Below are 23,990 nucleotides of genomic sequence, written 5' to 3'. Positions count from 1 at the left end.
GTGTGCCCACCCATTTGCTGCCTCAGAATTTATAACGTGATGCACGAGGAATGCAAGGTATGTTTGTGACGATCAAGACTATGTAGAAGGACTTTTCATAATTCAAAATTGGGGGGTAAGGCAATGAAACCAGATATATAATACATTTAATAACGAGATACATCTTGTGCGCCAAAGACACAGCCTAGAATCGCAGTATACAGCGGGGCGGCTCAAACCGAAGCGGCCCCAAGCTTCGGGCAATGATACCACCTGCCAGCGCTCACGCGAGAAGAGAGAGAGACTAAGACACATTCAGCGACAACATTTGATCAGAGACTGCGGATATTGAACCTATATAGTATCGAAGCAGTCATCCCTAATGAAGGTCAGCTTCAAACGGGCCTTGTAGAACCCACACATACCATTCATCCCAAGATATTCCTTCTTTGAAATTGGAGGGATGGAGGGGATAAAAGCGATATCTTCATTTCTACCCGGCCAATGACTTCGAAGTGTAACATCTGCTGGAACGTGAGAAAATAGAATACATTCTGGGTCCGACTGAAGCCGGTCTCTCCCGCTCGCGATCCACAGCCGGTCTCGCCGCGCGGAGATTCCGAACGGGCGAGACTGGCTGCAGACCTGGAAACAGCTAGAGTGGATCACCTGCAACCCTGGGGAGCGAAGGAGTCGGAGCAGATCCAGAACAGGCGAGACTGGCTGCAGACTGAGATGGGGCGAGACCCTGAGCGGACGAGGCTGGCTACATTGGGTAGACGACCTGACCCGCCCGAGATGGCTACGACTCTCGCCGGCTCTGAATATGCAGCCAGTCCTCCTGCTGGGTCTGCAGGTACACCTGCCCGTCCAGGGTCTCTAGCTAGTATTGCAGATCTGAGCTGTGATATCCCCGAAGTCATAACAAGAAATTGCAGTGATTCCGCTGGATCGACAATGAAGTATAATGAGGGTTTGGAATGTTGGAGTCATAGGGCTCCATGGCTTGGCTGTGTCTCTTCAATCATGTCATCTCGATATACATGGCATCACCCAGGAAAATTTGTAGTGGGAGGGTGTTGTTGGGTCGAGGGTGGTGGATGCGTTGTCGAGGCGATTGTGGTACGAGATACGAGAGATTCTAAAGCAAGTGAGGGTCCAATTGGAAGTATGAAAGAGACTCACCATATGTAAGCATGCGAAGTGCCCATGGACCGCCTATACAGTGTGGCCCATTCAACATGGCGCCTGGGAGACGTTTTACAACTTCCAGTTGGTTGTTAAGCGTGAAAATATAGTTTACCGGTTAACTTATAGAAAAGGCAATTGCCGAGCTGTCGGTCACGTGCTCGGCACGGACCGGCCAAGGCCATGCAATAATCAGGTGTAAGTATTCTAGCTTCAAGGACAAGTACTTCTACGAGTTTCAGTTTCAGGCAGACCAATGCCAACCGCTACATCGACAACGACGACTACGGCGAAGACGACAGCCTCGACAGCGGGCATACCGCCTCTGAAAATGTCGAGCAAAGTGTCGCTGAACACGGAGGCAACACTACAATCACTGTATAACCGTGCGGCAAGAGCTTTCCTCCACCGAGACATCACAGTCACATTCACCTTGTTGAATTCTGCATTCGCACTCCTACAACCTCCTCTAGAGCCCTCGCCTGACCCCCTAGATGCACATCGGAGAAAGTGGGATATCCTCCGCATTACCCTCGAGACTACCGTGTTCTCTTCATCCCCAGACCTCGCTACTTTACCAAAACCACTCCGAGAAACCCTACTATTGTCCCCCCAGTCGTTTATATCGACTTTGTATGCTCGATCACTCACATTGTTTACTCCTTCATCCCTTCCTCGAAAACCTAGCTCCGCGTTCCTTCCGCACCAAGTCTTGATCACACTCGTCGCATCCACACTCAAGATAGATTGCCCAGATATCGGTCGCGAGATAACAGAGGACTGGTTGTCGAAACGCGGTCAATATGACTTCGTACCTTCCACAGGGGAACCATACCACAAAGTCCTGGAACTCTACTGCTTGCACGTCTTGCCGCGTTTAAGCGAGTGGGAGTATGTCAGAGAATTTCTATCATACGAGAACGAACTGCCATATGATACAAAACGCGTGAGTTTATTTTCGAATTCCTAGGTCGTACTGAACGCGATAATGCTAGGAACTAAATTTGGCGCTCGAGGCTCATCGTGCTCAAGCGCAAGAGAGTACAAGGCGAGAGACGCCAAAACCCGAGACTCTTTCTTCCCTTTCCCTTCCAGCAATACCCCCACCCCGTTCTCCATCCCCCGCCTCTTCCTCCTCGTCTCTCTCCACCACATCCACCCGCACCGCAGTCCCAGCATCCACCCGTCCAAAAATCACCCGCCAACAATCCACATCTTCCACATCTGCAGTTTCAGACGTCACCGTAACCAAATACCCGCGCCACCGCCACGACCAAAGCACACCCAGAGGAAGTTCAAGCACGAGCCGTGTTCGCAACTCTCGCATCTCCCGCGTTCTATCAGTCGACAATAGTCTCGCCACCGCACGGCCCCCAACGTCTTTCGCACTCATTCGGTCTTATTTCAGACAATGTTTCACAGCTAACAGAATAGCCACGTTATTCGTTTTTTTCTTCATAATTCCTCTTCTGTCTTTGATCATCCAGAGGCGGCGGCGGCGCATTGAAATGCCTGCAGACCAGGTACGGAGGAGATTATTGCAAGTGCGTGGTGATTCTATCGCGAGACGAGTATGGAACGAGTTGGCGAGGGCGGTTTTAGATACCGTTAGGATGGGTGGTGGGGGACTTGTATAGTATTTAGAATCGAGTTGCACTCGTGCATTTACAGTTACGTTTTTGGAGTCGATCTAACCTACATCGTCATTATCTTGCGTTTTCCGCTGTAAGCATCAGAATATCAAATAGGTAGCCTCCGGAACACCAAATAACTTGATAAATACCACGATGAAACTTGGGACATAATCAAAAGTTCTCCCGTGCAGAATACCTCACATCGAGCATCTCTCGTGCTACACACTGCTGCTAGTCAACACATGCACGCGCTGTCGGAAAGCAATTGAAGTCATGCCGGTTGCTGCTGCATCGCGGTCGACCCTCTGCTTAGCGTGATATTCTCGCACGCCAAGGACCAGGCGTGGGCCCAACACAAACAACCGCATAAACGCGAAAATTTGAGAAGCCCCAGTATATATCTGAAGGTCCATGGAATAAGGGTCCTATAGCAATGATGAACCGGGGTCGCATCCAGAGGTCGGTGACAGATTAGCGTACCGCTGAGATCATTGGGAATAACAAACTGAGCCGGAAGCAAGAAACGGCAAGAAAGCTAACATGTGCGGACCTTCAGCAGAGAAAGGGAGCCACATTCACATTATGAGCTCACCTCTCAAAGCAAACTACGTGAATTTTCATTAACACTATGAAACAGTCCCTGATAATGCCTCCTGCTGACTGTCAACGTAGTTCACGGAAGTGTTTTACGGCAATCCAGACTGCGAGACACAGTGCGAGGACCTCCCATGCGCTGTCGAATATCCAACTGATGGTATCCAGAGTTTTGGTGTCTGTCTCATAGGCGATGATGCACTGATAAGTGCTGGAGAGAATGAGCACCTCTGGTATTCGTCAGTGACCCTCGTACACTCGAGTCTTTCATTCATAATAATCTGACTCGCCTCTACATGGGAGTACAGTTACTCAGACAGGAATGCAGGGATCGGTGCAGAATACTCACTGTATCTGTCGCCGAGATTGTCGGGACATCCACTGTGTACCGCTGGTCAGAAGACACAGACACAGTGGATGTGAGGGGACGTACAATGAATCAGGATGCTGATCGTGAGACATGGCTCATTAGCACAACACCAATCGCTCAGCTTTCCAAACATACATAGTATATGATAATCCAAGATAGCAAACCTAGGATGTTTTCAAGTCAGCAGAATATGTCAATCACACGAGCTACATACACTGAGATACAAAAGGGTCACCAGGGACCAGCGTTGCCTCTGACGAATTAATTTGTATTTTCACGTCGTCCTTCTGATGGGACAATGCTCACCCAGCCAGCTCAACATATAAACACATTCTTAGCGAGAGGTGATGGCATCGACTTACCTCTTGTCCGAATGGAAGTGCCACCGTAACTTAGGATATCAGCGGTTTTTGAGAACCATGTTGCTCACCCTAATCGTACATCAGCCCAGCAGAGGCGACAACTGCGGGACGTAGCTAAGTTTAGATCAAGATATCACCGTCGTCATCTACTACTGGCTCACAAACCTGTAAAGTAACCGGAAAAGATATCCTCATTGATGGACGGCCAGCTCCTGGGATCATTTGAGACGATGGTCATGCTATTCGAGGATGGATTCGAAGGATTGGTGAACTTTGTGGACGTATGACGATGGCGTTCGTGCTGGATATGATACCACCATCCAACACTTTTATAGCCGAAATGAGTATCATAAAAGTTATATCTTGATGATCGAATCAAGGACTCATCACGACTGACTATTCTTACTACTGTTTCGTTCACCCATTGCTCAACAGCGATTCGAGAGAACTTGTCCGTCGTGTCTTCTTTGGTTCTATCAGACTCTTGCCTCCCGAAAAAAAATGGAAAATGGATGTGGAATGGAGGTACCTACGAACTAGAGTGAAATAGTGACACGGTGGCTGTCGTTGGGTGACCGGCGCGGTCAAGCCGCGAACCTGGTCCGGGCGCGATGTAACAACGCTTAGCATGTAAAGGGATACATATCCTGTTGTAGAGAAAATAAGGAATGACTGTCTTCCAGCGAAGTTGCAAGACGTTCTATGCTTGCCAGTGGGTGCCGGGCAGCTAGTAATAGTGGGGTACAGCAAATGATTGGATCATGCAAACAAATCTATCTTCAACTATATGTGAGCGTCAGAACATCAAATGAGTAGCCTCCGGAACACTAAATAGCTTAATTAATGACGCAACGAAATTTGGGACATAAAAATGTTCTCCCGCTCCCAGCAGAATACCAGACGAGTGTCAATCACATCAAGCATCTCCCGTGTTACACACTACTGCTAGTTGATACATGGACACGTTGCTGGAAAACAATTGAAGTCATGGCGGTGGCTGCATCAGAGTCAGCCACAATCTTAGCGTGATATTCTCGAACGCCAAGGATCAGACGCGGTCCCAACACGAACATCTGCACGAACATGAAAACTTGAGAAACCCCAGTATAAATCTGAGCTTCCAGTGAATAGGGGTTCTATAAATCATGAGACGTAGCCGCATGCAGAGGTCGGTGACAGACTGACATACCGCTGAGATCGTTGGGAATAACAAACTGAGCTGGAAGCAAGAAACAGCAACAAAGCTGGCATGTGCGGACCTTCAGCAGAGAAACAGGACTACACTCACATTGTGAGCTCACCTTGCAAAGTAAACTACGTGGGTTTTCATTAACACCGTGAAAAGGTCCCCCATAATACCTCCTGATGACTGTCGACGTAGTTCACGGAAGTGTTTTAGGGCAATACAGACTGCGAGACACAGTGCGAGGACCTCCCATACGGTGCCGAGTATCCATGGCATGGAATGCAGAATTGCATTTCCCTCGAAGTGAATAATACACTGGTAGGTGCCGGAGAGAATGAGCTCCTCTGTGTTTTCCAATGAGCATCATGCACCCAATTCGCTCATCCAAAAGTGAAAGCTTACCCACTGAGGTATACCTCATTGTTATTGCGACGATCACTCCACAGGTAATGTTGACAGACAGGAAGATGACAACGACAAGTATCAGCACCTTTCTCGATCGCTGATACATAGCATGTAACCGAGTGATCATGATCACTTGCATGGTGTTTTAGTCAAGTCAGAATCACTAAGATATTGCAGGTGAGTAGCTCACCGCCAAGTGATACCTCTACGACCACACCCATCCAATCAGATATGAGGTACGTGATAAAGCCTGAGAAATCAAGCGTGTGGTTAGCCTCTGAGGGTCACGCACTCAAGAAGAACTTACAGCTGTGGTGGTCATTATATTGACCCCAATGAGCTGGCGACGAACCTCGCTCACCCCTAGATGAGAGTGCAGTTGATTGGACGGGAATAGCAGGCATCAGTGCGGAATACTCACTGTCTCTGTCTCTGGGATTGTTGGAACGCCGGCTGTGTGCACAGGTCAGAAGAAACAAACACGGCGAATCTCGGGAGACACACCTAACATGATGACGCTGATTGTTAGAGATGGTTCATTAGGACAACATCAATTGCTTGGACTTTGGACTTCCAAACATACACAGCATATATTATTCCAAGATAGCGCCCCTAGGATATTATCAAGTCACGACTTGCCAACCACATTAAAATCACAGGCCACATACACAGAGATACAGAATGGTCATCAGGGACCAGCGTTGCCTCTGCGACGAATTAATTGTATTTTCTCGTCGTTCTTCTGATGTGGGACAAGGCTCACCCAGACCAGTTCGACCTATAAAGCAATTCTTAGCGAGACGGCTGCTCTGATAATGGTCTCAACTTACCTCTTGTGCGAACGTCAGCGCTGGAATTACCATAAGGATATCACCTGTCTCTGCATATAATGTTGCCTACCCCAATCGTACATCACCGCAGCAGAGGCAGCAACTGCGACACCGCAACCAATGTTAGATCTAGACATCACCATCATCATTGACTATCTCTCCACGAACCTATGAAATAGCTGGAAATAAGAGTCCCATTGATGAGCGGCCACCAACTGGGATCATTTGAGACTAGGGTCATACTGTTAGGGAATGGGTGAGGGAGCGGTGAACTTTGTGGACGTATTATTCGTTCATGCTATATATACCACCAACCTGTGTTTTATCGGCGAAAGGAGCATTATAGGAATGGTTCATTGATTGACAGAAGTGAGTAATCGCGCATAAAGTCTAGTCTCGAACCAGACATTCTAGGACCTCCCTGAGGCTCTTGGTGTTTTTATCCAGCGCTACGCTCGAGCCTCGATTCGTATCGTGGCGTTTATGCAACGACGATACCATCAATACATGCACAGACAGATACATCCTGGTTGATCATTTTTAATCGATATCTGATGGATATTCGACGCCCATTCTTAGATTGAGAATAGAAACGAGAGGGCACTGTGGAACAAACACTTAGTGCAGCGATTCATGACCGAACAGGAAACTCGACTTTGTGATTATATGAACTCACTTCAATGATTTCATTAATCAATTGATCATGGGAACGTTCAACGTCATCGCTCATAACTGGAAGATAAGCCGCGCCTTCACTATCGCCCAAGAACATTCGGCGCTGCCTTGGTTGACCAGACTACAAGAGTGTCATATTAAATTTCATTAACCACGTGACCCAATTATTACCTTACTTTGAAAATGATCGTTCACCACGTCTGAGGCAATTATCTATTGGTATTACCCCAACATTCGTGTACCAGGATCAAGGACAGAATTTTACGACGCTCCTGCTCCAACTGCACCATTAATTATCGCAATGAAAAAGTCCGTGAGCAGCAAATGGGAAGGCGAATACGAAGAATAATCACGTCTAGCCGTACGTTCCTCCCTTCATCTCACCAATCCGCCTCTCATCCTCCGTGTCACTCTCGAAACCACCGGTACCATTTTCTCTTCATCTCCAGACCTCCACAACCACTCCGAGAATCTCTATCCTTGTCTCTCCAATTATTTTTCTCCGTTTTGCATGCCCGGTCTCTCACAATATTGTTTACTCCTCGATCCCCTCTTCGAAAACCTAGCTTCGCGTTCCTTTCGCACCAAGTCCTCATCACACTCGTCGCATCCACCCTCAAGATAGATTGACCAGATATCGGTCGCGCGATAGCAGAGGACTGATTGTCAAAGCACGGTCAATACGACTTTGTCCCTTCCACAGGGGATTCATACAACAAAGCCCTAGAACTCTACTGTTTGCACGTATCGGGTAAGTGGGAGTACGTTAGAAAATTTCTGTCTTATGAGGATGAACTGTCATCTGATAAAAGACGTATGAGCTTGTTTTAATAATCACTAGGTCTTACTGAACGCGATGATTCCAGGGACTACATTTGGCGCTTGAGGCTCAACATGCTCGAGCGCAAGAGATTACAAGGCAAGAGATGCCAAAACCCGAGACTCCTTCCCTTCCCCTTCCAACAATACCCCCACCTCGTTCTCCATCCTCTTCCTCTTCCTCCTTATCTCTCTCTACTACATCCACCCGCACCGCAGTCTCAGCATCCCCCAGTCCAAAAATCACCCGCCAACAATCCGGATCTTCCACATCTGCAGTTTCAGACGTCACCGTAACCAAATACCCGCGCCACCGCCACGACCAAAGCACACTTAGGGGAAGCACAAGCACAAGCCGTGTTCGCAACTCTCGCATCTCCCGCGTTCTATCAGTCGACGATAGTTTCGCCACTGCGCAGCCCTCAACGTACTTTGCACTCATTCGATCTTATTTCAGAAGATATTTCACAGCTAACAGGATAGTTACCTTAATCATTTTTTTCTTCATAATTCCTCTTCTGTCTTTGATCATCCAGAGGCAGCGGCAACGGCGCATTGAAACGCCTGCAGACCAGGTACGGAGGAGATTGTTGCAAGCGCGTGGTGATTCTATCGCGAGACGGGTATGGAACGAGTTGGTGAGGGCGGTTTTGGATACCGTTAGGATCTTGCGATATGTGGTGGGGGATTCAGATATGTACAGGTATAGTCTCTTCTGATATCTCCCGGTAGCGCTAGACCATTTATTTCGTGTTACCGAGCAAGTGTAACTTAACTTAACCGTGGTCAAGCATACGAATCTGATCTGTGTCCTATGTAACAATACCTAGCAGGCTAATAAATCTGCGTGTTGGGGATACATATCCCGTCGCAGGGAAAACAAAGAATAACTGTATTCCAGCGAAGTTGCAAGGCGTGCCGCATGGTTTCAACTTGCCACTTTGTGCAAGCCACTTGTGGGTGGGCAGCAGCGACAGTGGTGATACAACAAGTGATTGGATTGTGCAGACATTGTTCTTTCAACTCTATAAGCGTTGGAACATAGCTAAAATAAGTACCCTCCGGAACACTAAATCACTTGATAAATACCACGACGAAACGCACAAGGTTCTCCCACTCCCTGCATAATGCCCAATCACATTGAGCATCTCTTGTGTCATACAATGCTGCTAGTTGACACATGCACGCGCGACTGGAAAACAATTGAAGTCATGGCAGTTGCTGCGTCAAAGTCAACCACGATATTAGCGTGATATTCTCGAACGCCAAGGATCAGACGTGGTCCCAGCACAAACATCTGCACGAACATGAAAACTTGAGAAATCCCAGTATAAATATGAGCTTTCGTGGAATAAGGGTTCTATAGAAATGATGAATCGTGGTCGCATGCAGAGGTGAAAGACTGACATACCGCTGAGATCGTTGGGAATAACAAACTGAGCTGGAAGAAAGAAACAGCAACAAAGCTGGCATGTGCGGACTTTCAGCAGAGAAACAGGACTACACTCACATTGTGAGCTCACCTTGCAAAGTAAACTACGTGGGTTTTCATTAACACCGTGAAAAGGTCCCCCATAATACCTCCTGCTGACTGTCGACGTAGTTCACGGAAGTGTTTTAGGGCAATCCAGACTGCGAGACACAGTGCGAGGACCTCCCATACGGTGCCGAGTATCCAAGTCATGGAATGCAGAATTGCATCTCCCTCGAAGTCAGTAATGCACTGGTAGGTGCCGGAGAGAATAAGCTCCTCTGGTGTTTGCCAGTGAGCCTCATGCGCCCAGCTCGCTCATCCATAAGTAAAAGCTTACCCACTAAGGTATGCCTCATTCCTATTGCGGCGATCACTACACAGGTAATGTTGACAGACAGGAAGATGACAACGACAAGTATCAGCACCATTCTCGATCGCTGATACATGGCATGTAACCTAGTGATAATGATCACTTGCATGGTGTTTTAGTCAAGTCAGAATCACTAAAGCATTGCAGGTGCGTAGCTCACCGCCCAGTAATACCTCTACGACCATACTCGTCCAATCAGATGCGAGGTACATAATAAGGCCTCAGAAATCCAATGTGTGATCAGCCTCTGAGGATCACGCACTCGAAAAGAACTTACAGCTGTGGTAGTTATTTTATTGACCCAATGAACTGGTCAAGAATCCCACTCACCCCTAGATTGGAGCACAGTTGATTGGACGGGAATAGCAGGCATCAGTGCGGAATACTCACTGTCTCTGTCTCTGGGATTGTTGGAATGCCAGCTGTATGCATAGGTCAGAAGAAATAATCACGGTGAATGTCGGGAGACACACCTAAAATGATTAGGCTGATTGTTAGAGATGGTTCATTAGGACAACACCAATTGCTTAGACTTTGGACTTCCAAACATACACAGCATACATTATTCCCAGATAGCGCACCTAGGATATTTTCAAGTCACGACTTGCCAACCACATTAAAATCGCAGGCCACATACACTGAGATACAGAATGGTCATCAGGGACCAGCGTTGCCTCTGCGACGAATTAATTGTATTTTCTCGTCGTTCTTCCAATGTGGGACAATGCTCACCCAGACCAGCTCGACCTATAAAGCAATTCTTAGCGAGACGGCTGCTCTGATAATGGTCTCAACTTACCTCTTGTGCGAACGTCAGCGCTGGAATTACCATAAGGATATCACATGTCTTTGCATATAATATTGCTCACCCCAATCGTACATCACCGCAGCAGAGGCAGCAACTGCGACACCGCAACCAATGTTAGATCTAGACGTCACCGTCATCATTGACTAGCTCTCCACGAACCTGAAAAATAGCTGGCAATAAGAGCCCCATTGATGAACGGCCACCAACTGGGATCATTTGAGACTACTAGGGTCATACTGTTAGGGGATGGGTGAGGGAGCGGTGAACTTGTGGACGTACCGTTTGTTCGTGCTACATATACCAGGTACCATCCAGCGCTTTATCAGCGAAACGAACATCATAGGGTTGATATCCGTTCCTGTCTTGATTGACAGAAGTAAGTAATTTCGCATGAAGTCAGGTAGAAAGAGGAAGTCAATCCAGCACTATGCTTGATTTGTACCGTGGCCTTTATGCGACGACGTGTACGTCATCCGTAGTTGGAATATAAGTTCGACGCCCATTCCTAGATCGAGAACACAAATGAGAGGGCACTGTGGAGCAAAGAAAATGCATCGCGCCTAGTGCAGGGCTTTCTGAAATCATTTCATAAAAATATTGATCGTCGAAATGTTGTCATGGCTCACCATGATAATTGGAAGATAAGCCGCGCCTTCACTGGCACAATACCGCCCAAAAATACCCTCTGCGCCGCCTCCTCCTTCATCTGATGCATAGCAGCATGAAGCTACTGCGCGTCCTCCGCGCATTCACGATTGCCTCTGGGAGAGGATTTGCTAGTTCCAAAGTGGCGTCGGTAAGGAATACAAAGGAACGACTGTCCTCCTTCGATTGGTCTGGCTAGAGGAGACTAACAAGGACAGCATTGTTCAAGTGAGCCTTGAATGAGACCGTGTGTCAATGAGACGAACCGCGAGCTTTAGCACCTGGACCTCACCTGGACCTCACCTATTACTTAACTAATTAGCTTGGTATTCCCAGGGGGGAGCACCAACCTAATTAGCTCGGAATCTATCAATCACATACACTGCCAGTATATAGCTCAATAAATCCTGAATATCTATACTTAGAGAAAACAAGTCCCTTCAACCGTGAGACTATATCAGCAGGCTATCGGGTACTGCCGTAAACCCGCCCCATGTACACAGATAAGGCAATACCGTTAGTCATATGTGTTAGCCATTGTCAGCAATGTTCACAACCGTCATGCTCGTCATCGACAATGACGAGCTTGATATCTTACTCAATTTTAAGTATAAAATCACCATTTTTTCAATGTAGGGGCATAAAATACTTCAACCATTACTCATTCAAGTAGATATAACACAAAAGCAACTATATATAATGATATATGATGATACCAGGCATTTGTAAGGGTAATCAAGCTACGAGCAGCGAGCAGGAGAAAATGAGAGTGGTAATCAAGATGTAGTGGGGGTAGGAGCAGGGCCACCAGTGGCTGCAGGAAGGTCCTCAGTGGCTGAGCCGCTGGCAGTGCCCCCCACACGAGATTTTGTCTTCCTTGGACCTCAAGGGACACCTTTGTCCTTCCTGGTTGCACAAGGCTTCTTCAAGACTGTCATAGCAATTCCACCAGAGGTGGACATGGAGTTGATGAATTGCATGCTTGGGGGAGTCTTGCGTTTCCTTCTGTTGTGATCTTCTGTCCTGCTTGCCTTGGTCACTGTTGCATCAGGGTATGCCTCATTGGAGTTCACATTGTTGGAGTTGGCGCTGTTGGAGTGCGCATTGTTGGAGTGCGCATTGTTGGAGTGCGCGTTGTTGGAGTGCATGTTGTTGGAGTGCATGTTGTTGGAGTTTGCGTCATCACCACTGGTGTCGCTCGGGTTCCTACTAGACTGTGCCAATGCTTGCTGGAAGTGCTGCTCCATCCACTGCTGAAACTCCATATCTGAAAGCCTCTGGAATTTAGTTGCATTCATCATAAAGGCATGAAAGAGAACACGAAGCTCATTGAGAGAGCTAATATCCCCGGGGCAACAAAATTTGGAGAGTGGCCAGTTCTTGCAGACAACATGGTACTTGGAGGTGATGTTGTTGTCAAAATTGACATAGTACATCTGTGAAATCTTCAGCGGAGTGGCTGCTTCCTCTGAAAAATGAATGATAAGTGATGGAGACATTTGAAAAAGAGACAACTCACAGATTTTTGTTAAAATGAGCTCGCTGGTCTTCTTCTTCCACTTGAGGACCTCCTGTATGTGAGTCTTTGCCATACCTAGTAAAAACAATAGTCAGCCTTCAAAATATTGCGCCAGCATTCACTGTACTACTTACCCTGCACACCAGCCACACTGTAGCCTTCAAGGCAAAGCACAACTTGATTCATGGAACTTCCAAAGCAAGCATTGAAGAAAGACACAGCGCAGTCAGTTTGAAAGACGTGAGGCCGATTATAATGGTCGACATCAGAATGGACAGCGAACAGAAGAATTTCCATCCCCGTGCATGTGTGCAGGGCCTCTAACTATAAGCCAAGTGTCAGGGTTTGTTTCCATGGGCAAAAAAATACATACCTCACAATCCATGGACTCTAAGGTCTTTCTACTGTCGTGAAAGGTGTGTAATGGGACATTGTGGACTGCGAGCTCCTTCACTTCATGCTGTTCACCAATCTTGAGCATTAAGTCGTCCATAGCTAGTTCCTGCTCCTCCATGGTCATGCCTTTCCACTGGGTAGAAAGTTCAGCCATGAAGGCGCCAACTTTCTGCTTGCTTTCACCATTCTGTGCCAGTTCTAAGGACCAAATTGTTAGTTAGATGGCCAATCATGAGAAGGATTGTGTTCCTTCATTGTGTTCCTTCAGTTTGCCCAAAACAAAAGCATTCCATTGGTTGAGACCACACTTGTGAGATTTAAGATGTGAATGTTGCATGATCTCAGCATAGTAGTAATCCACATTGTGCTTTCCGAACCTTTGAAAAAGTTCTTTTTGTTGTGGATGGTTTCCCTAGCCTCTACAAGGGCATCATTATATTCTATGTGATGTTCCTCTCATTTTTTCTTCAGGACTGCCTTTTGAGCTGTGTTAAGTCTATAGCGTGCCTTTGTGCGTGTGTGCCATGGAGTCCATGGTTTGGATGTCTGTAACTTCCCCATAGCCGCCAGATAGCAGATGACACCTTCGCTGTTTGCAGTTGACATGTTGCACAGTGGGTCTGAGTATGAGCAAGTGCAAGTCAGAGTTACAATGCACACCACATGAAGAAAAATTAAACAACATCATATTTCATATACAGACACATGACTTTCACAATCAACTAAGTATTGATTGTATCATCATCACCAGCGTTGATCAAAGACCAAAGGAAAAATACCTCAGTGGTAGGCATCCCACAATGAGATAGTACATCGACAAACTCTGTACAAGTAGTCGTGGTGTCAAGGGAGTGTGCTATCACAAGAACTGCACAGGGAGTGTACCCATGAGTCTGTAAGTAATGATCAGCGAGCTCTCCAAATGACGGAAGTGGAGTGTCATCAAATAAGGGTTCATCAAGACTGTCTTGGATGCCCAAAATCTCTCGTACATGTTGGTAGACTTGCTGATGACCTGGCTGTTGACTTTGTCCCTGACCTGGTACTCACCAAGCATGAGCAGCACCCAAGCAAGAGCATGAAGGCATCTGGGCTTGCCCCATTGTCGCAGCACCCGTGCGAGAGTGTGAAGTTGTCTGGACATGCCCTGTAGACACGAAATGAGTATCTAGGGCGAAGTGTTTGTCAATAATTGTGTTTTAGCTTGGAAATCAAAGTAGTATGAACTCACCCGTCATGACATCGAGTGTCAAGTTTTGCAGCTGTGGAAAGTCAGCCATATCAGAAGTAACTATGAGAACTCTGATGGTGAGCAATATGAAGCATCCAATCAAAGTACAAGCTTACCGGTACTCAAAGTTGCCCCCCTTTGGGTGATTGGTGTGGACTTGCGAGAACATTGATGAGTGGCATTGCCCACATGGTGCCCCTTTGTAATGAACCATTCCAAAGCTTCTGAGAATGAAGCAAGTTTCTTGTAGACAGGTCTGGAAAAGCCATTGACCGCGAGATGACATTCAGCCCTTAAAAAAAAAGATTAGAAGGAATAGAGTAGATATATTGAAACTCACCAAGTAAAATAGATACCAGATTCATGGCCCACCACGACAGCGTAAAACCTTCTCATCTAACCAAGAAAAAGTTCTCGAACACTCTCAGACAGATAGTATACATGAGCGACCTGGATTGGTGGTGTTGAGTTGTTAAACTGGCTTGCAATGGGCTGAAGGCATGAATAGATAGTGTCTGCTTCCTTCTTGATGTCCATCTTGATGGGAATTGGAAAAGATGGGCTTCTAAACCCGCAGGTGATGAATGGCCTTGTCAGTCGGCATTAGAAGATGTGAATGTTGATTCACAAAAAAGCCCACCATTTGTCATAGATCCCTGGTGCCCTTCCTCCAATTATCGCCCACATAGAGCTCTGCAAGTACATAAGATAGATTTGAGAGTCTGCGGTTGGTGAGATCTTGAGAGTTTGCAAGAGAGATGGTGATATGAATGCTGATTGACGCTGATTGATTGGTAATTGATTCAATGCTTCAACACATAGACACACACACACAAATCTTACATGACTTTGCAGCAACTGATACTTTATTGATTTATCTTTCGAGGCTCCAATGCATTCATTGAGTTAAAATGTCTGTAAAACAATCACATTGAAGTATGAGCTAAGTCTGAGATATATTCTACAACAGTTCCTATATCTGTGCAGAGGTCATCCTCCTCCAATGCATCACCTTCATTATCACTGTGAGGTACATTCATCTCGTTGTGAGGTTCAAGGTCATCATTCACAGGGTCCTCCTCTGCAACCACACCTTCTCTGATGCCAGGGGAGGGGTTTCCAGTGAAACCAGGAAGAGAATAGACTTGAGTGATGCATACAAGAAGTTGATGATTAACAAGAGTGCAGATCTTAGCAGCCTCCTGCACCACTACAAGCAAAGGTGATCCTGCAGCCTCCAACTCCCCAATAACCTTTTTGAAGTGGCACTGTTCATCCAGGATGGCAGAATGGAGTCTTCGGATTTCTACATTGCAGCAGAGAATTTCTTTGTGTGCTCATTGAATGTGTTGGTGTTGGTGCATGGTCTTGCATATAGCTGGCTTCGCCCATGGTTTGTCACAAATATCTTGACATGTGCTGCACAGGAGAGTGAATTCATCAAGGAACTGGTAGTGAGAGACTTTGGACCATTCAAGTGTAGGTTGTGGAGGTTCCAACTTCGCAGCAGCCTCATTGTATTTCTTGATGGCATTTTGAATAGCGTGACAACGTGTTTGAAGGGACTTCGAGATTTGTGTCTGCATTTTATATGCTGTAGATTATGTTAATAAAGAGTTTAAAAATCACGCTACAACTTACCTGTTTGTGCAACATTGAGTCGCTGTAGTTCAAACAGACGTTGCACCATGAGCCATTGCAGATTGTCTAGAGTGCAGTGATATTCCTGTGTTGTCATATACTTCATAGTGGCTTGATATTCTGGCGAAGAGGGTTCCCAGTGTTGGCTTATGCCCATCTTAACCTCCATCACAAGAACTTCACGTTGCACTGTATCAACCTTCTCAGCAAGGTAGTGCTGTTGAGTTTCAAGTTTGCAGGTGTGAGACAATTCAGCCACATATGAGTTTTGAGAGGGCTGGAACTGATAGTCGGTAGGCACGCTGGAGATAAAGAGGGAGGATGTGATAGATGATCGACATATACCATGGCATGGACATTGTACTCCAGCTCCTGCCCAAGTGTACTGAAGTACTGAACTTCTTCCTGTTGCCACAGTGGGAAGTCTCCCTCCATAATACCAAGTGATGCCATGGCCTCAGCTAACATAACAGTTTCATGTGTGATTATATCGAGAGCCTGACGGTAGTTATTGAAGATCATCATGGCAAGATTCAGATACTTTTTAGTGTCCCACTGTTTGAAAAACATGTCGAGAGAAACGTGCCGATTGTAAGCGCTGGCATAGCAGATGATTGGAGCAAGTGCATTCAATGCTGAGAATATATGTTCAGCCATGCCGAAGTCTTCCAGACCTGCACCTTTGATACCATGAGGATGGTGCCTTGTCTGGCACTTGTAGTTATGCACAAACCCATGAAATACATCCACACACATGCAACAGTCCATTTGCTTGAACAGTGGGCCGAGACTGCTGGATTCTATGGTGGATGAAAATCCGCATCCGATGTCATATGCGCCAAGAGAATGTTCACCAAGGACTTCAAGAACCTTCACAATGATGGAGAGAGGGTACTTTGCACTGTGTACTATTATTTAGCGTCGACTTTTGTAAATCAAAAAGAAGCGACATACAGCTCACCACTTTGCACCATGTTGGCATACCATAATATGAAGCCATGGTGACAAGCACATACAAAAATCCCTGTTTCATCAAAAATATTCCACATTCTCTTCTCCTCATCAGATGCAGCAGCCTTCCAATTTTTGCTGCACTCAGCAGCGATGGCTTGAGAGGAGACGGACACCAGCAGGTCATCATCTGTCTCAGCGACAACATCAGCTTCGGTGGGTCTCATAATGTCAGGGTCCAATCTCAGGTGCACTTTGTTCGCAAAGCCATCAACAAAGGTACATGGAAGAAGATAATCACTGTCTTGGAATACACATAAGTCCCCTGCTTGGTGTTCACCAGGTGTCAACATCTGCTTGGCTGAATTGCCTCCGTCAAACACATACATACGTCCAAACTCGAGTGGGGGCTCATTTGCCAGTACATAGGAGTAGGGGAGACATGCATGCTGCACTCGCCAGTTGGGAGTGTCGCATTGGAGCTCTGTGTTGACTCGCTTCTCGACCACACGTAAAACTGTGAGATATGTGTCGAACGTGCTAGAAAGAGTGGTGCAATAAGATCTTCAGTAAGGGACCTGTAAGACATGAGTAAGGGAGTAAGGCTCCAGGTAACAGAGAATATATGTACCACATAAGTATCACATATCACCTTAGCAAATGCTTCTACACTCAATGAGGGCTTGCGAAGCCGAAGGAGACAGAAGAGCTCGAGGGTCTGAATAGCGACAGCGAATGAGGGTTGATGGGGAGTGTTGCCTGTGTAGCCATGAGATATGAGGGCAACAGATGGTGAAAGACAATCTGCAGATTGTGAGATAGACGCTGATGATTCGAGAGTGAAAATATCAATGGTATTGACAGTAAAGTCATACTCATTGGCGCAGTAAGCCTGTTCATCCATGGAACAGTGACAATGACAAGAGGTAGAAGGTTTCCACTGGAGGTAGGCATCAACAAGTGAGGGAATGAGTGTAGCCCAGTTAGTGTGAATATTGCGAAGTCGTTGACACCATGTTTTCGAATCCTTGTAGCGACAGCCAATCCAACTGTATGCTTCAGATGAAAAGACAAGATGACATTAGTGTGGGTGACTTACAGAGCGTCTGTGTAGTCCTGGATTGTGCAGACAAAGGTTTCATTCTCCTGCAAATGCTGGGGAAGTGTTTCCCACTCCATTTCAACACCAAAGTCTTTTGCAATAGTGTCGGATGGTGTGTCGTCCATTGGAGGGTCTGAGTGCATTTCACTCAATGCGCCAAGTGTTTCCATAGCAAGACCTACTAAGATTGAGCTCAGAGATAACAACAATGAGATCGTTAGGCTTACCGCTGATATCCAACATGTACTTGGCCTGACCATTGTCTCTCTCCAGCGCAAAACCGCTTTGCTTGATGTATCGTTCTGAAAACCTCTCATATTGATGTCCTTCCTTGATGTGGACAGCACAGGAGAGTCCTTTAAAGTGTTTGGGAGCAGGTGGCATCCATAGTGGGTAGTGAAGGAGGGAAGGGAGGGAAGGGAGTAGAAATAGCCTCTACAATCAATGAGGGCATGTCATACAGAAGGTTGGCAATAATGTCAATGTTCCTGCATGGTTGTGGTGGTTGTGGAGGCTGGGATAGGTGACAGGAGCATATCTGCATGCATGAATAAAAAAAAGCTGCAAATTTGAGTAAGAAATGGAGAATATCACAAGCTTGTCGTTGTCAATGACGAGCGCAACCATTGCAGACATTGCCGACAATGGCTAACACATATGACTAATGGTATTGCCTTATCTGTGTACATGGGGCGGGTTTACGGCAGTACCCGATAGCCTGCTGATATAGTCTCACGGTTGAAGGGACTTGTTTTCTCTAAGTATAGATATTCAGGATTTATTGAGCTATATACTGGCAGTGTATGTGATTGATAGATTCCGAGCTAATTAGGTTGGTGCTCCCCCCTGGGAATACCAAGCTAATTAGTTAAGTAATAGGTGAGGTCCAGGTGAGCTTTAGGCTTTTGGCACTGGTTGCGACCAAGTTGGGTCATATTAAAATTCATTTGTGATGCAGCCACATTGTGGGCCCAATATTGATGTTTCTTCGATGTATCGCTCAGACCACACTGCACTTACAGCATTACCTACACATGGCCATTACAAGCGACAAACGATACCATACCATGTCAGACTAGGGTAAAAAACAATCTCTTCATTCCTATGTATCTATCACCCCAACACTCACCACAATGAAGCATAGCATCCGACGATGCTCCTGCTCCAACTGTGTCATTAATATTGATCACGACGAAGAATAATCTTCTTTAGCCATACCTTCCTCCCTTCGTCTTGCCAATCCTCTTCTTATCCTTCACATCACTCTCAAATCCACTAACACCATCTTCTCTTCATCCCATACCTCACTACTTTACCACAACCACTCCGAGAATCCCTATTCTTGTCTCCTCAATCATTCTATCTCCACATTGTATGCCCGGTCTCTCACATTCTTTACTCTTTAGTCCTGTCCTCGAAAAACTAGCTCCGCATTTCTTCCGTACCAAGTCCTCATCACACTCATCACATCCACCCTCAAGATAGATTGGTCAGATATCGGTTGCGAGATAATAGAGGATTGGTTGTCGAAACGCGGTCAATATGACTTTGTACCTTCCACAGGGGAACCATACCACAAAATCATAGAACTCTACTGTTTGCACGTATTGGGCGAGTGGGAGTGTGTCAGAGAATTCTGTCTTACAAGGATGAACTGTCGCCTGATAAAAGACGCGTGAGTTTATGTTTATTTTAATAACCCCTAGGTCATACTGAATGCAATGATGCTAGGAACTACATTTGGCGTTCAACATGTTTGAGTGTAAGAGAGTACGAGGCGAGAGCATCGTCAAGCATGTTTGCGCTCAAAGAGGCTCTGACCGTGATTCGTCTAGAAGGAACGATTATCTTCCTGCTATTGGGTCTATCTATGGGAGACACGATTCATCCGCCACAACAGTCTTGAGTCTGCGTCCACTGAGGGAGTGTCACTCTGAAGGCATTGCATTGATGTAAAATGGTTTGAGAAGATGATTGAATGACTCTGAGTCGTGGGGTATTCATAAGAGGGCCAGGGGGGGAACGACGCAGCATTGGCTACGACAACTTATACCTTGAATTTGCCTTCAAGTATCATATTATGTCGCTTGAAACAATGCATGTCCATCTGCGTATAGATCATGGAGTACTGAAGTGCATATTTCATTGCATTTACAGCGCTTGTCATGCACGGACTCCATGTTTGTACAGCAGTACCACATTGTAGTATGTCCTGTATTCATGCTCTGACGCACTTGCTGTCGTGTACAGACGAATCGGGACAGGAGGACCGATGCGATTGATGTCGTGATAGATACGAGCGCAATGAGCAGTCGTTTGGCCAAGTGACTACACGAATAGGTTTCAAACTAATTTCTACTCTATCCCTACTTTACCTGTAGTTAAAATAAGTGCACCAGCGTCGTAACATCTCAGTCTCTTCCAGATACTGAGATGTAAGCCCTATAGTTCTTTTCCTTCTCGATAACGAGCTAATGTACCTTTAGAATACATTCTTTGTATAGGTACTATTCACGTATACTGAGTCTCTTCCAGATACTGAGATAATACATTCTTTGTATAGCTCACCTCTCCCCGTGCTCGACTTCCTATCATCTTGATAGGTTATGAGCCCTGACACGGCCACAATGGATACCGCACTCCCTAGCACCAACTCAGGTCTTTTCAACGTCCCAAAACTAGCAGAGGACGGATCGAACTGGATAACGTACAAAGAACGAACTTTGACGGCCATAGGTGCCAGAGGACTGATGCGTTATGCCAATGGTCATTCCATGAAGCCCGTGCTTTTCACTATAGATGAGGCAACCGGCACACCAGTAAGGGGTGACAGGATGCCAGCAACGGAGGCAGAGATTGAAGCCCTAGACAAGAGGATCGACGAGTTCTTCCAAAAGGACTCGTTGGTGAAGCAACAAATGTTTAGTACCATCACGGACAGGTTGCTCCTCCGTGTTCAGAAGCTCAAGCTAGCCTCGAAGATCTGGGCTGAAATATGTGACATCCACGAAGGAAAAACAGAGCTGGTCCAAATAGACCTCCGTCATCGCCTACAGGACTTGAGGTGCGAGGAAAATGGTGATGTCAAGGCGCACTTCGCAGAGCTCCTGAGACTGCGTGAGTCGTTAGCAGGAGTGGGCGCAGCCGTTGAGGACCGGGACTTCCACGCCATACTCATTGGCTCACTCCCAGAGTCGTATCGACCTCTCCTATCCTCGATCAATGCTACCGCAAAGATCCTTCAGAGCCCACTCAGCCCTAACGAATTAATCAGCGTCGTCTCTGAGGAATACAAACATTGCCTTCTAACTCGACCCACTAAAAGGGGCTCCAACTCCGCACTGACCACGAAAGCGAACACTGCCAGAGGTCAGAACTCCAGTAACTCAAGTCCAAAGGATCCAGATGTAACCTGTTTCAATTGTAACCGAAAGGGGCATTACAAAACGGATTGCTGGAGACCAGGAGGCGGAAAGGAGGGACAAGGCCCTAATCAGTGCTGCAATAAGGGTAATCGTTCCCAGAAGCAAATGGCTAACACTGCAGCCGAGAGTGAGGTGAAGGATAACTATGCCTTCGCCACATCAGATCTAGCAGGTATTGCCGAAAGCCTCAATGTACCCCCAGATTGCCGTGGTGCTATCATCGATTCGGGCGCCACAGCCCATTTCTGTCCTGACTGCGTGAAATTCGCCAACTATGTTTCCATCCCTCCCCAGGATATCCAAACAGCTGATGGGTCGAACATCAGTGCTGTAGGCAGAGGAGACGTTAGTATAGATCTCCCTCTGGGCGAGAAGCGAACCACTGTGACCTTGAAGGACACACTCTATGCACCGCGCATGGCCTTCACTTTAATATCCACAAATCGCATTACCTCTAGTGGCCTCGCTGTTCTCTTCGAGGGAAAAATGTGCAAGATTTTGTCCCCAGGTCCCAAGCGCCATGTCATAGCTGAAATCCCCCAGCTTGAGGGTCTGTATACCATCATCTCGAAGCGTCAGCAACAGCACGCGAATATTGCCACCTCTAAACTCACCATCATGGAGCTTCATTGTCAACTGGGGCACGTATCGCAGACTGCCCTGCTTGAGGCTCTGCGGAAGGGTCTTATAGAGGGGGTGAGCATCGACCCAGCCTCCAAGCCCAAATTTTGCGACATCTGTGCGAAAGCTAAGGCAACGTGAAAACCGTTCCCGAAGGAGACCATGAGCTGTGCACAGTCCTATGGAGAACTCATCCACACCGACCTCTGGGGACCAGCACAGATGGCGAGTATAGGTGGCTGCTCATATTATGTGAGTTTCACCGACGATTATAGTCGGCAGACCAAACTCACCTTCCTGAAGCATAAGAGCGAAGCATTGGGGGCATATAAGCAATACAAAGCCTGGCTGGCGCGACAGCGAGAGAGAGCTCGCGTTAAGACCCTTCAGTCTGACCGGGGAGGCGAATACTTGAGTGGAGAATTCGATCAGTACCTAAAGCAGCAGGGAGTCAAGAGACAACTGACAGTCCATGACTCACCCGAACAAAATGGGGTAGCCAAATGTTTGAACAGTACCCTGGTGGCCCTAGCGCGAGCTATGCTGTTGGGTCGTGACCTCCCCAAGTACCTATGGGCAGAGGCAGTTAACTATGCAATGTGGCTCAAGAATCGCTTACCATCCAGCGCTATCCCCAATTGCACTCCTTTTGAACTCCTTCATAATCGTCGCCCATCACTCACGAATGCCAGGGAATTTGGTATGAAGGCCTATGTGCGTCTTGAGGGAGTCGGGAAGCTTGAAGCCCGCACTGAGGAGGCGGTTTTTGTGGGTGTCGATGACGAGAGCAAGGGTTTCAGGATATATTGGCCTGAAAAACGCAGAGTATCAGTAGAGCGTAATGTGACTTTTGCGCCACTCACCGTTCCAGCTGTAGATGTTATGCAGGACAAGGGGGAGTCCATAGGCACATTGCCTAACACATCCGTCCTGCTGACATCACAGAACCCTACTCCCATCCCACCAACACCTTCCACACCACCTAGACCAACCCAGTGTCCCGAAACGCCACCCGCGCCACGCCCGCAACGAGTCAGCTACCCACTAGGCTACTACGCAACCCTTCATAGCGGCCAAACTGCCAATGTGGCGACCGAGACGAACCTGTTTGAACCAGCCGAGTCAGATTTTGTAGATGATGACGCACTCACCATATGGCAGCATAGAGCATTGGCAAGCGCAGAGGACGAACCCACCCTGCAGCAGGCCTTGAATGGACCGGATGCGGTCGAATGGCAGGAAGCTGTTGACTATGAGATCAGCCAGCTCGAGAAGCTTGGTACCTGGATGTAGTGGACGCACCTAAGCAAGCCAACCTCATACCTTGTCACTATGTCCTGGCGACAAAACAAGGACCCAACAGGGAGAAGTTAAAGCTGCGCGCACGCTTAGTCGCGAATGGCCAACGGCAGAAGTACGGCATCGACTATTTCAATACATTCGCTCCCACGTCCAATATGTCCACCATATGTACAGTCTTAACGATGGCGGCCCAATAAGACTGGGAAGTTCACCAGGTCGACATAAAGAGTGCATATCTTTATGCTGAGCTTCGCAAGGATATATATATGCACACGCCCCCTGGATATCTTAAGGCAGGAGATGTGGGAAAGGTGCTGAAGTTAAAGAGGAGCTTACCAGGATTAAAGCAGGCTGGATATGAGTGGTCGGAGGAGTTAGCGGGAGTTTTTGCGAAGCTGGAGTTTAAATGCTCACAAGTTGACCAGGCCATTTATTTTAAGCGTTCACAGGACAAACATACCAT

General features: G+C 47.0%; 8 protein-coding genes across 8 annotated transcripts; 3 read left to right on the top strand and 5 right to left on the bottom strand.

Annotated features, from left to right (window-relative positions):
• The first annotated feature begins 1,383 nt into the window (after window positions 1-1,383).
• Window positions 1,384-2,912, top strand: EDB91DRAFT_206963 (uncharacterized protein). The gene is made up of 2 exons (XM_041326432.1): window positions 1,384-2,113; window positions 2,163-2,912. Exons 1-2 carry the CDS (start codon window positions 1,424-1,426, stop codon window positions 2,802-2,804), a joined length of 1,332 nt encoding a protein of 443 aa, XP_041178688.1. The 5' UTR covers window positions 1,384-1,423; the 3' UTR covers window positions 2,805-2,912.
• A 552-nt stretch (window positions 2,913-3,464) lies between these two features.
• EDB91DRAFT_1246883 (uncharacterized protein) lies at window positions 3,465-3,857 on the bottom strand (the record flags this gene model as incomplete). The annotated part of the gene is made up of 3 exons (XM_041322724.1): window positions 3,465-3,625; window positions 3,745-3,776; window positions 3,829-3,857. The coding sequence occupies 3 exons, from the start codon at window positions 3,855-3,857 to the stop codon at window positions 3,465-3,467; spliced, it is 222 nt and encodes a 73-aa protein (XP_041178687.1).
• A 1,042-nt stretch (window positions 3,858-4,899) lies between these two features.
• Window positions 4,900-6,789, bottom strand: EDB91DRAFT_1273467 (uncharacterized protein; the record flags this gene model as incomplete). The annotated part of the gene is made up of 14 exons (XM_041324613.1): window positions 4,900-5,263; window positions 5,317-5,371; window positions 5,429-5,657; window positions 5,716-5,850; window positions 5,909-5,968; window positions 6,026-6,081; window positions 6,140-6,171; window positions 6,200-6,236; window positions 6,302-6,330; window positions 6,387-6,425; window positions 6,482-6,496; window positions 6,549-6,568; window positions 6,619-6,651; window positions 6,717-6,789. The coding sequence occupies 14 exons, from the start codon at window positions 6,787-6,789 to the stop codon at window positions 5,060-5,062; spliced, it is 1,017 nt and encodes a 338-aa protein (XP_041178686.1). The 3' UTR covers window positions 4,900-5,059.
• A 1,220-nt stretch (window positions 6,790-8,009) lies between these two features.
• On the top strand, window positions 8,010-8,986 carry EDB91DRAFT_206857 (uncharacterized protein). The gene has a single exon (XM_041326431.1). It carries the CDS (start codon window positions 8,150-8,152, stop codon window positions 8,759-8,761), a length of 612 nt encoding a protein of 203 aa, XP_041178685.1. The 5' UTR covers window positions 8,010-8,149; the 3' UTR covers window positions 8,762-8,986.
• A 5-nt stretch (window positions 8,987-8,991) lies between these two features.
• Window positions 8,992-11,028, bottom strand: EDB91DRAFT_1346063 (uncharacterized protein). Its single transcript, XM_041325872.1, has 15 exons — window positions 10,974-11,028; window positions 10,854-10,919; window positions 10,756-10,788; window positions 10,686-10,705; window positions 10,619-10,633; window positions 10,524-10,562; window positions 10,439-10,467; window positions 10,360-10,373; window positions 10,273-10,308; window positions 10,047-10,106; window positions 9,854-9,988; window positions 9,566-9,794; window positions 9,454-9,508; window positions 9,132-9,402; window positions 8,992-9,067 (listed from the first exon to the last, which is right to left on the bottom strand). The coding sequence occupies exons 3-14, from the start codon at window positions 10,766-10,768 to the stop codon at window positions 9,199-9,201; spliced, it is 849 nt and encodes a 282-aa protein (XP_041178684.1). The 5' UTR covers window positions 10,769-10,788; window positions 10,854-10,919; window positions 10,974-11,028; the 3' UTR covers window positions 8,992-9,067; window positions 9,132-9,198.
• Window positions 11,029-12,223: 1,195 nt separating this feature from the next.
• On the bottom strand, window positions 12,224-13,648 carry EDB91DRAFT_1050810 (uncharacterized protein; the record flags this gene model as incomplete). The annotated part of the gene is made up of 5 exons (XM_041313562.1): window positions 12,224-12,801; window positions 12,859-12,933; window positions 13,050-13,182; window positions 13,232-13,441; window positions 13,535-13,648. Coding segments are annotated over 5 exons (1,110 nt in total), but the record flags the coding sequence as incomplete, so codon positions are not given.
• A 1,763-nt stretch (window positions 13,649-15,411) lies between these two features.
• On the bottom strand, window positions 15,412-18,723 carry EDB91DRAFT_1236582 (uncharacterized protein; the record flags this gene model as incomplete). The annotated part of the gene is made up of 7 exons (XM_041321477.1): window positions 15,412-15,821; window positions 15,888-16,079; window positions 16,127-16,403; window positions 16,472-17,027; window positions 17,081-17,594; window positions 17,723-17,969; window positions 18,619-18,723. The coding sequence occupies 7 exons, from the start codon at window positions 18,721-18,723 to the stop codon at window positions 15,412-15,414; spliced, it is 2,301 nt and encodes a 766-aa protein (XP_041178682.1).
• Window positions 18,724-19,606: 883 nt separating this feature from the next.
• On the top strand, window positions 19,607-19,816 carry EDB91DRAFT_1005230 (uncharacterized protein; the record flags this gene model as incomplete). Its single annotated transcript, XM_041312305.1, has 1 exon — window positions 19,607-19,816. A coding segment is annotated over one exon (210 nt), but the record flags the coding sequence as incomplete, so codon positions are not given.
• Window positions 19,817-23,990: the final 4,174 nt, after the last annotated feature.

The sequence above is a fragment of the Suillus paluster genome (genome assembly GCF_016628075.1).
Source record: "Suillus paluster strain FC165 chromosome Unknown EDB91scaffold_17, whole genome shotgun sequence".
NCBI classification, from domain to species: domain Eukaryota; kingdom Fungi; phylum Basidiomycota; class Agaricomycetes; order Boletales; family Suillaceae; genus Suillus; species Suillus paluster.
The sequence above is the reverse complement of the archived record's forward strand: the minus strand, read 5'-3'. Positions and strand labels throughout refer to the sequence as shown.

Bases quoted from the DNA above. Each gene is read 5' to 3' on its own strand.
- EDB91DRAFT_206963 (XM_041326432.1), top strand. From the start codon at position 1,424: ATGCCAACCGCTACATCGACAACGACGACTACGGCGAAGACGACAGCC. The intron at 2,114-2,162 runs GTGAGTTTATTT...CGATAATGCTAG, and splicing joins TGCCATATGATACAAAACGC to GAACTAAATTTGGCGCTCGA.
- EDB91DRAFT_206857 (XM_041326431.1), top strand. From the start codon at position 8,150: ATGCCAAAACCCGAGACTCCTTCCCTTCCCCTTCCAACAATACCCCCA.
- EDB91DRAFT_1346063 (XM_041325872.1), bottom strand. The intron at 10,107-10,272 runs GTATTCCGCACT...TGGATTTCTGAG, and splicing joins CCCAGAGACAGAGACAGTGA to GCCTTATTATGTACCTCGCA. The intron at 9,403-9,453 runs GTATGTCAGTCT...TCATTTCTATAG, and splicing joins TATTCCCAACGATCTCAGCG to AACCCTTATTCCACGAAAGC.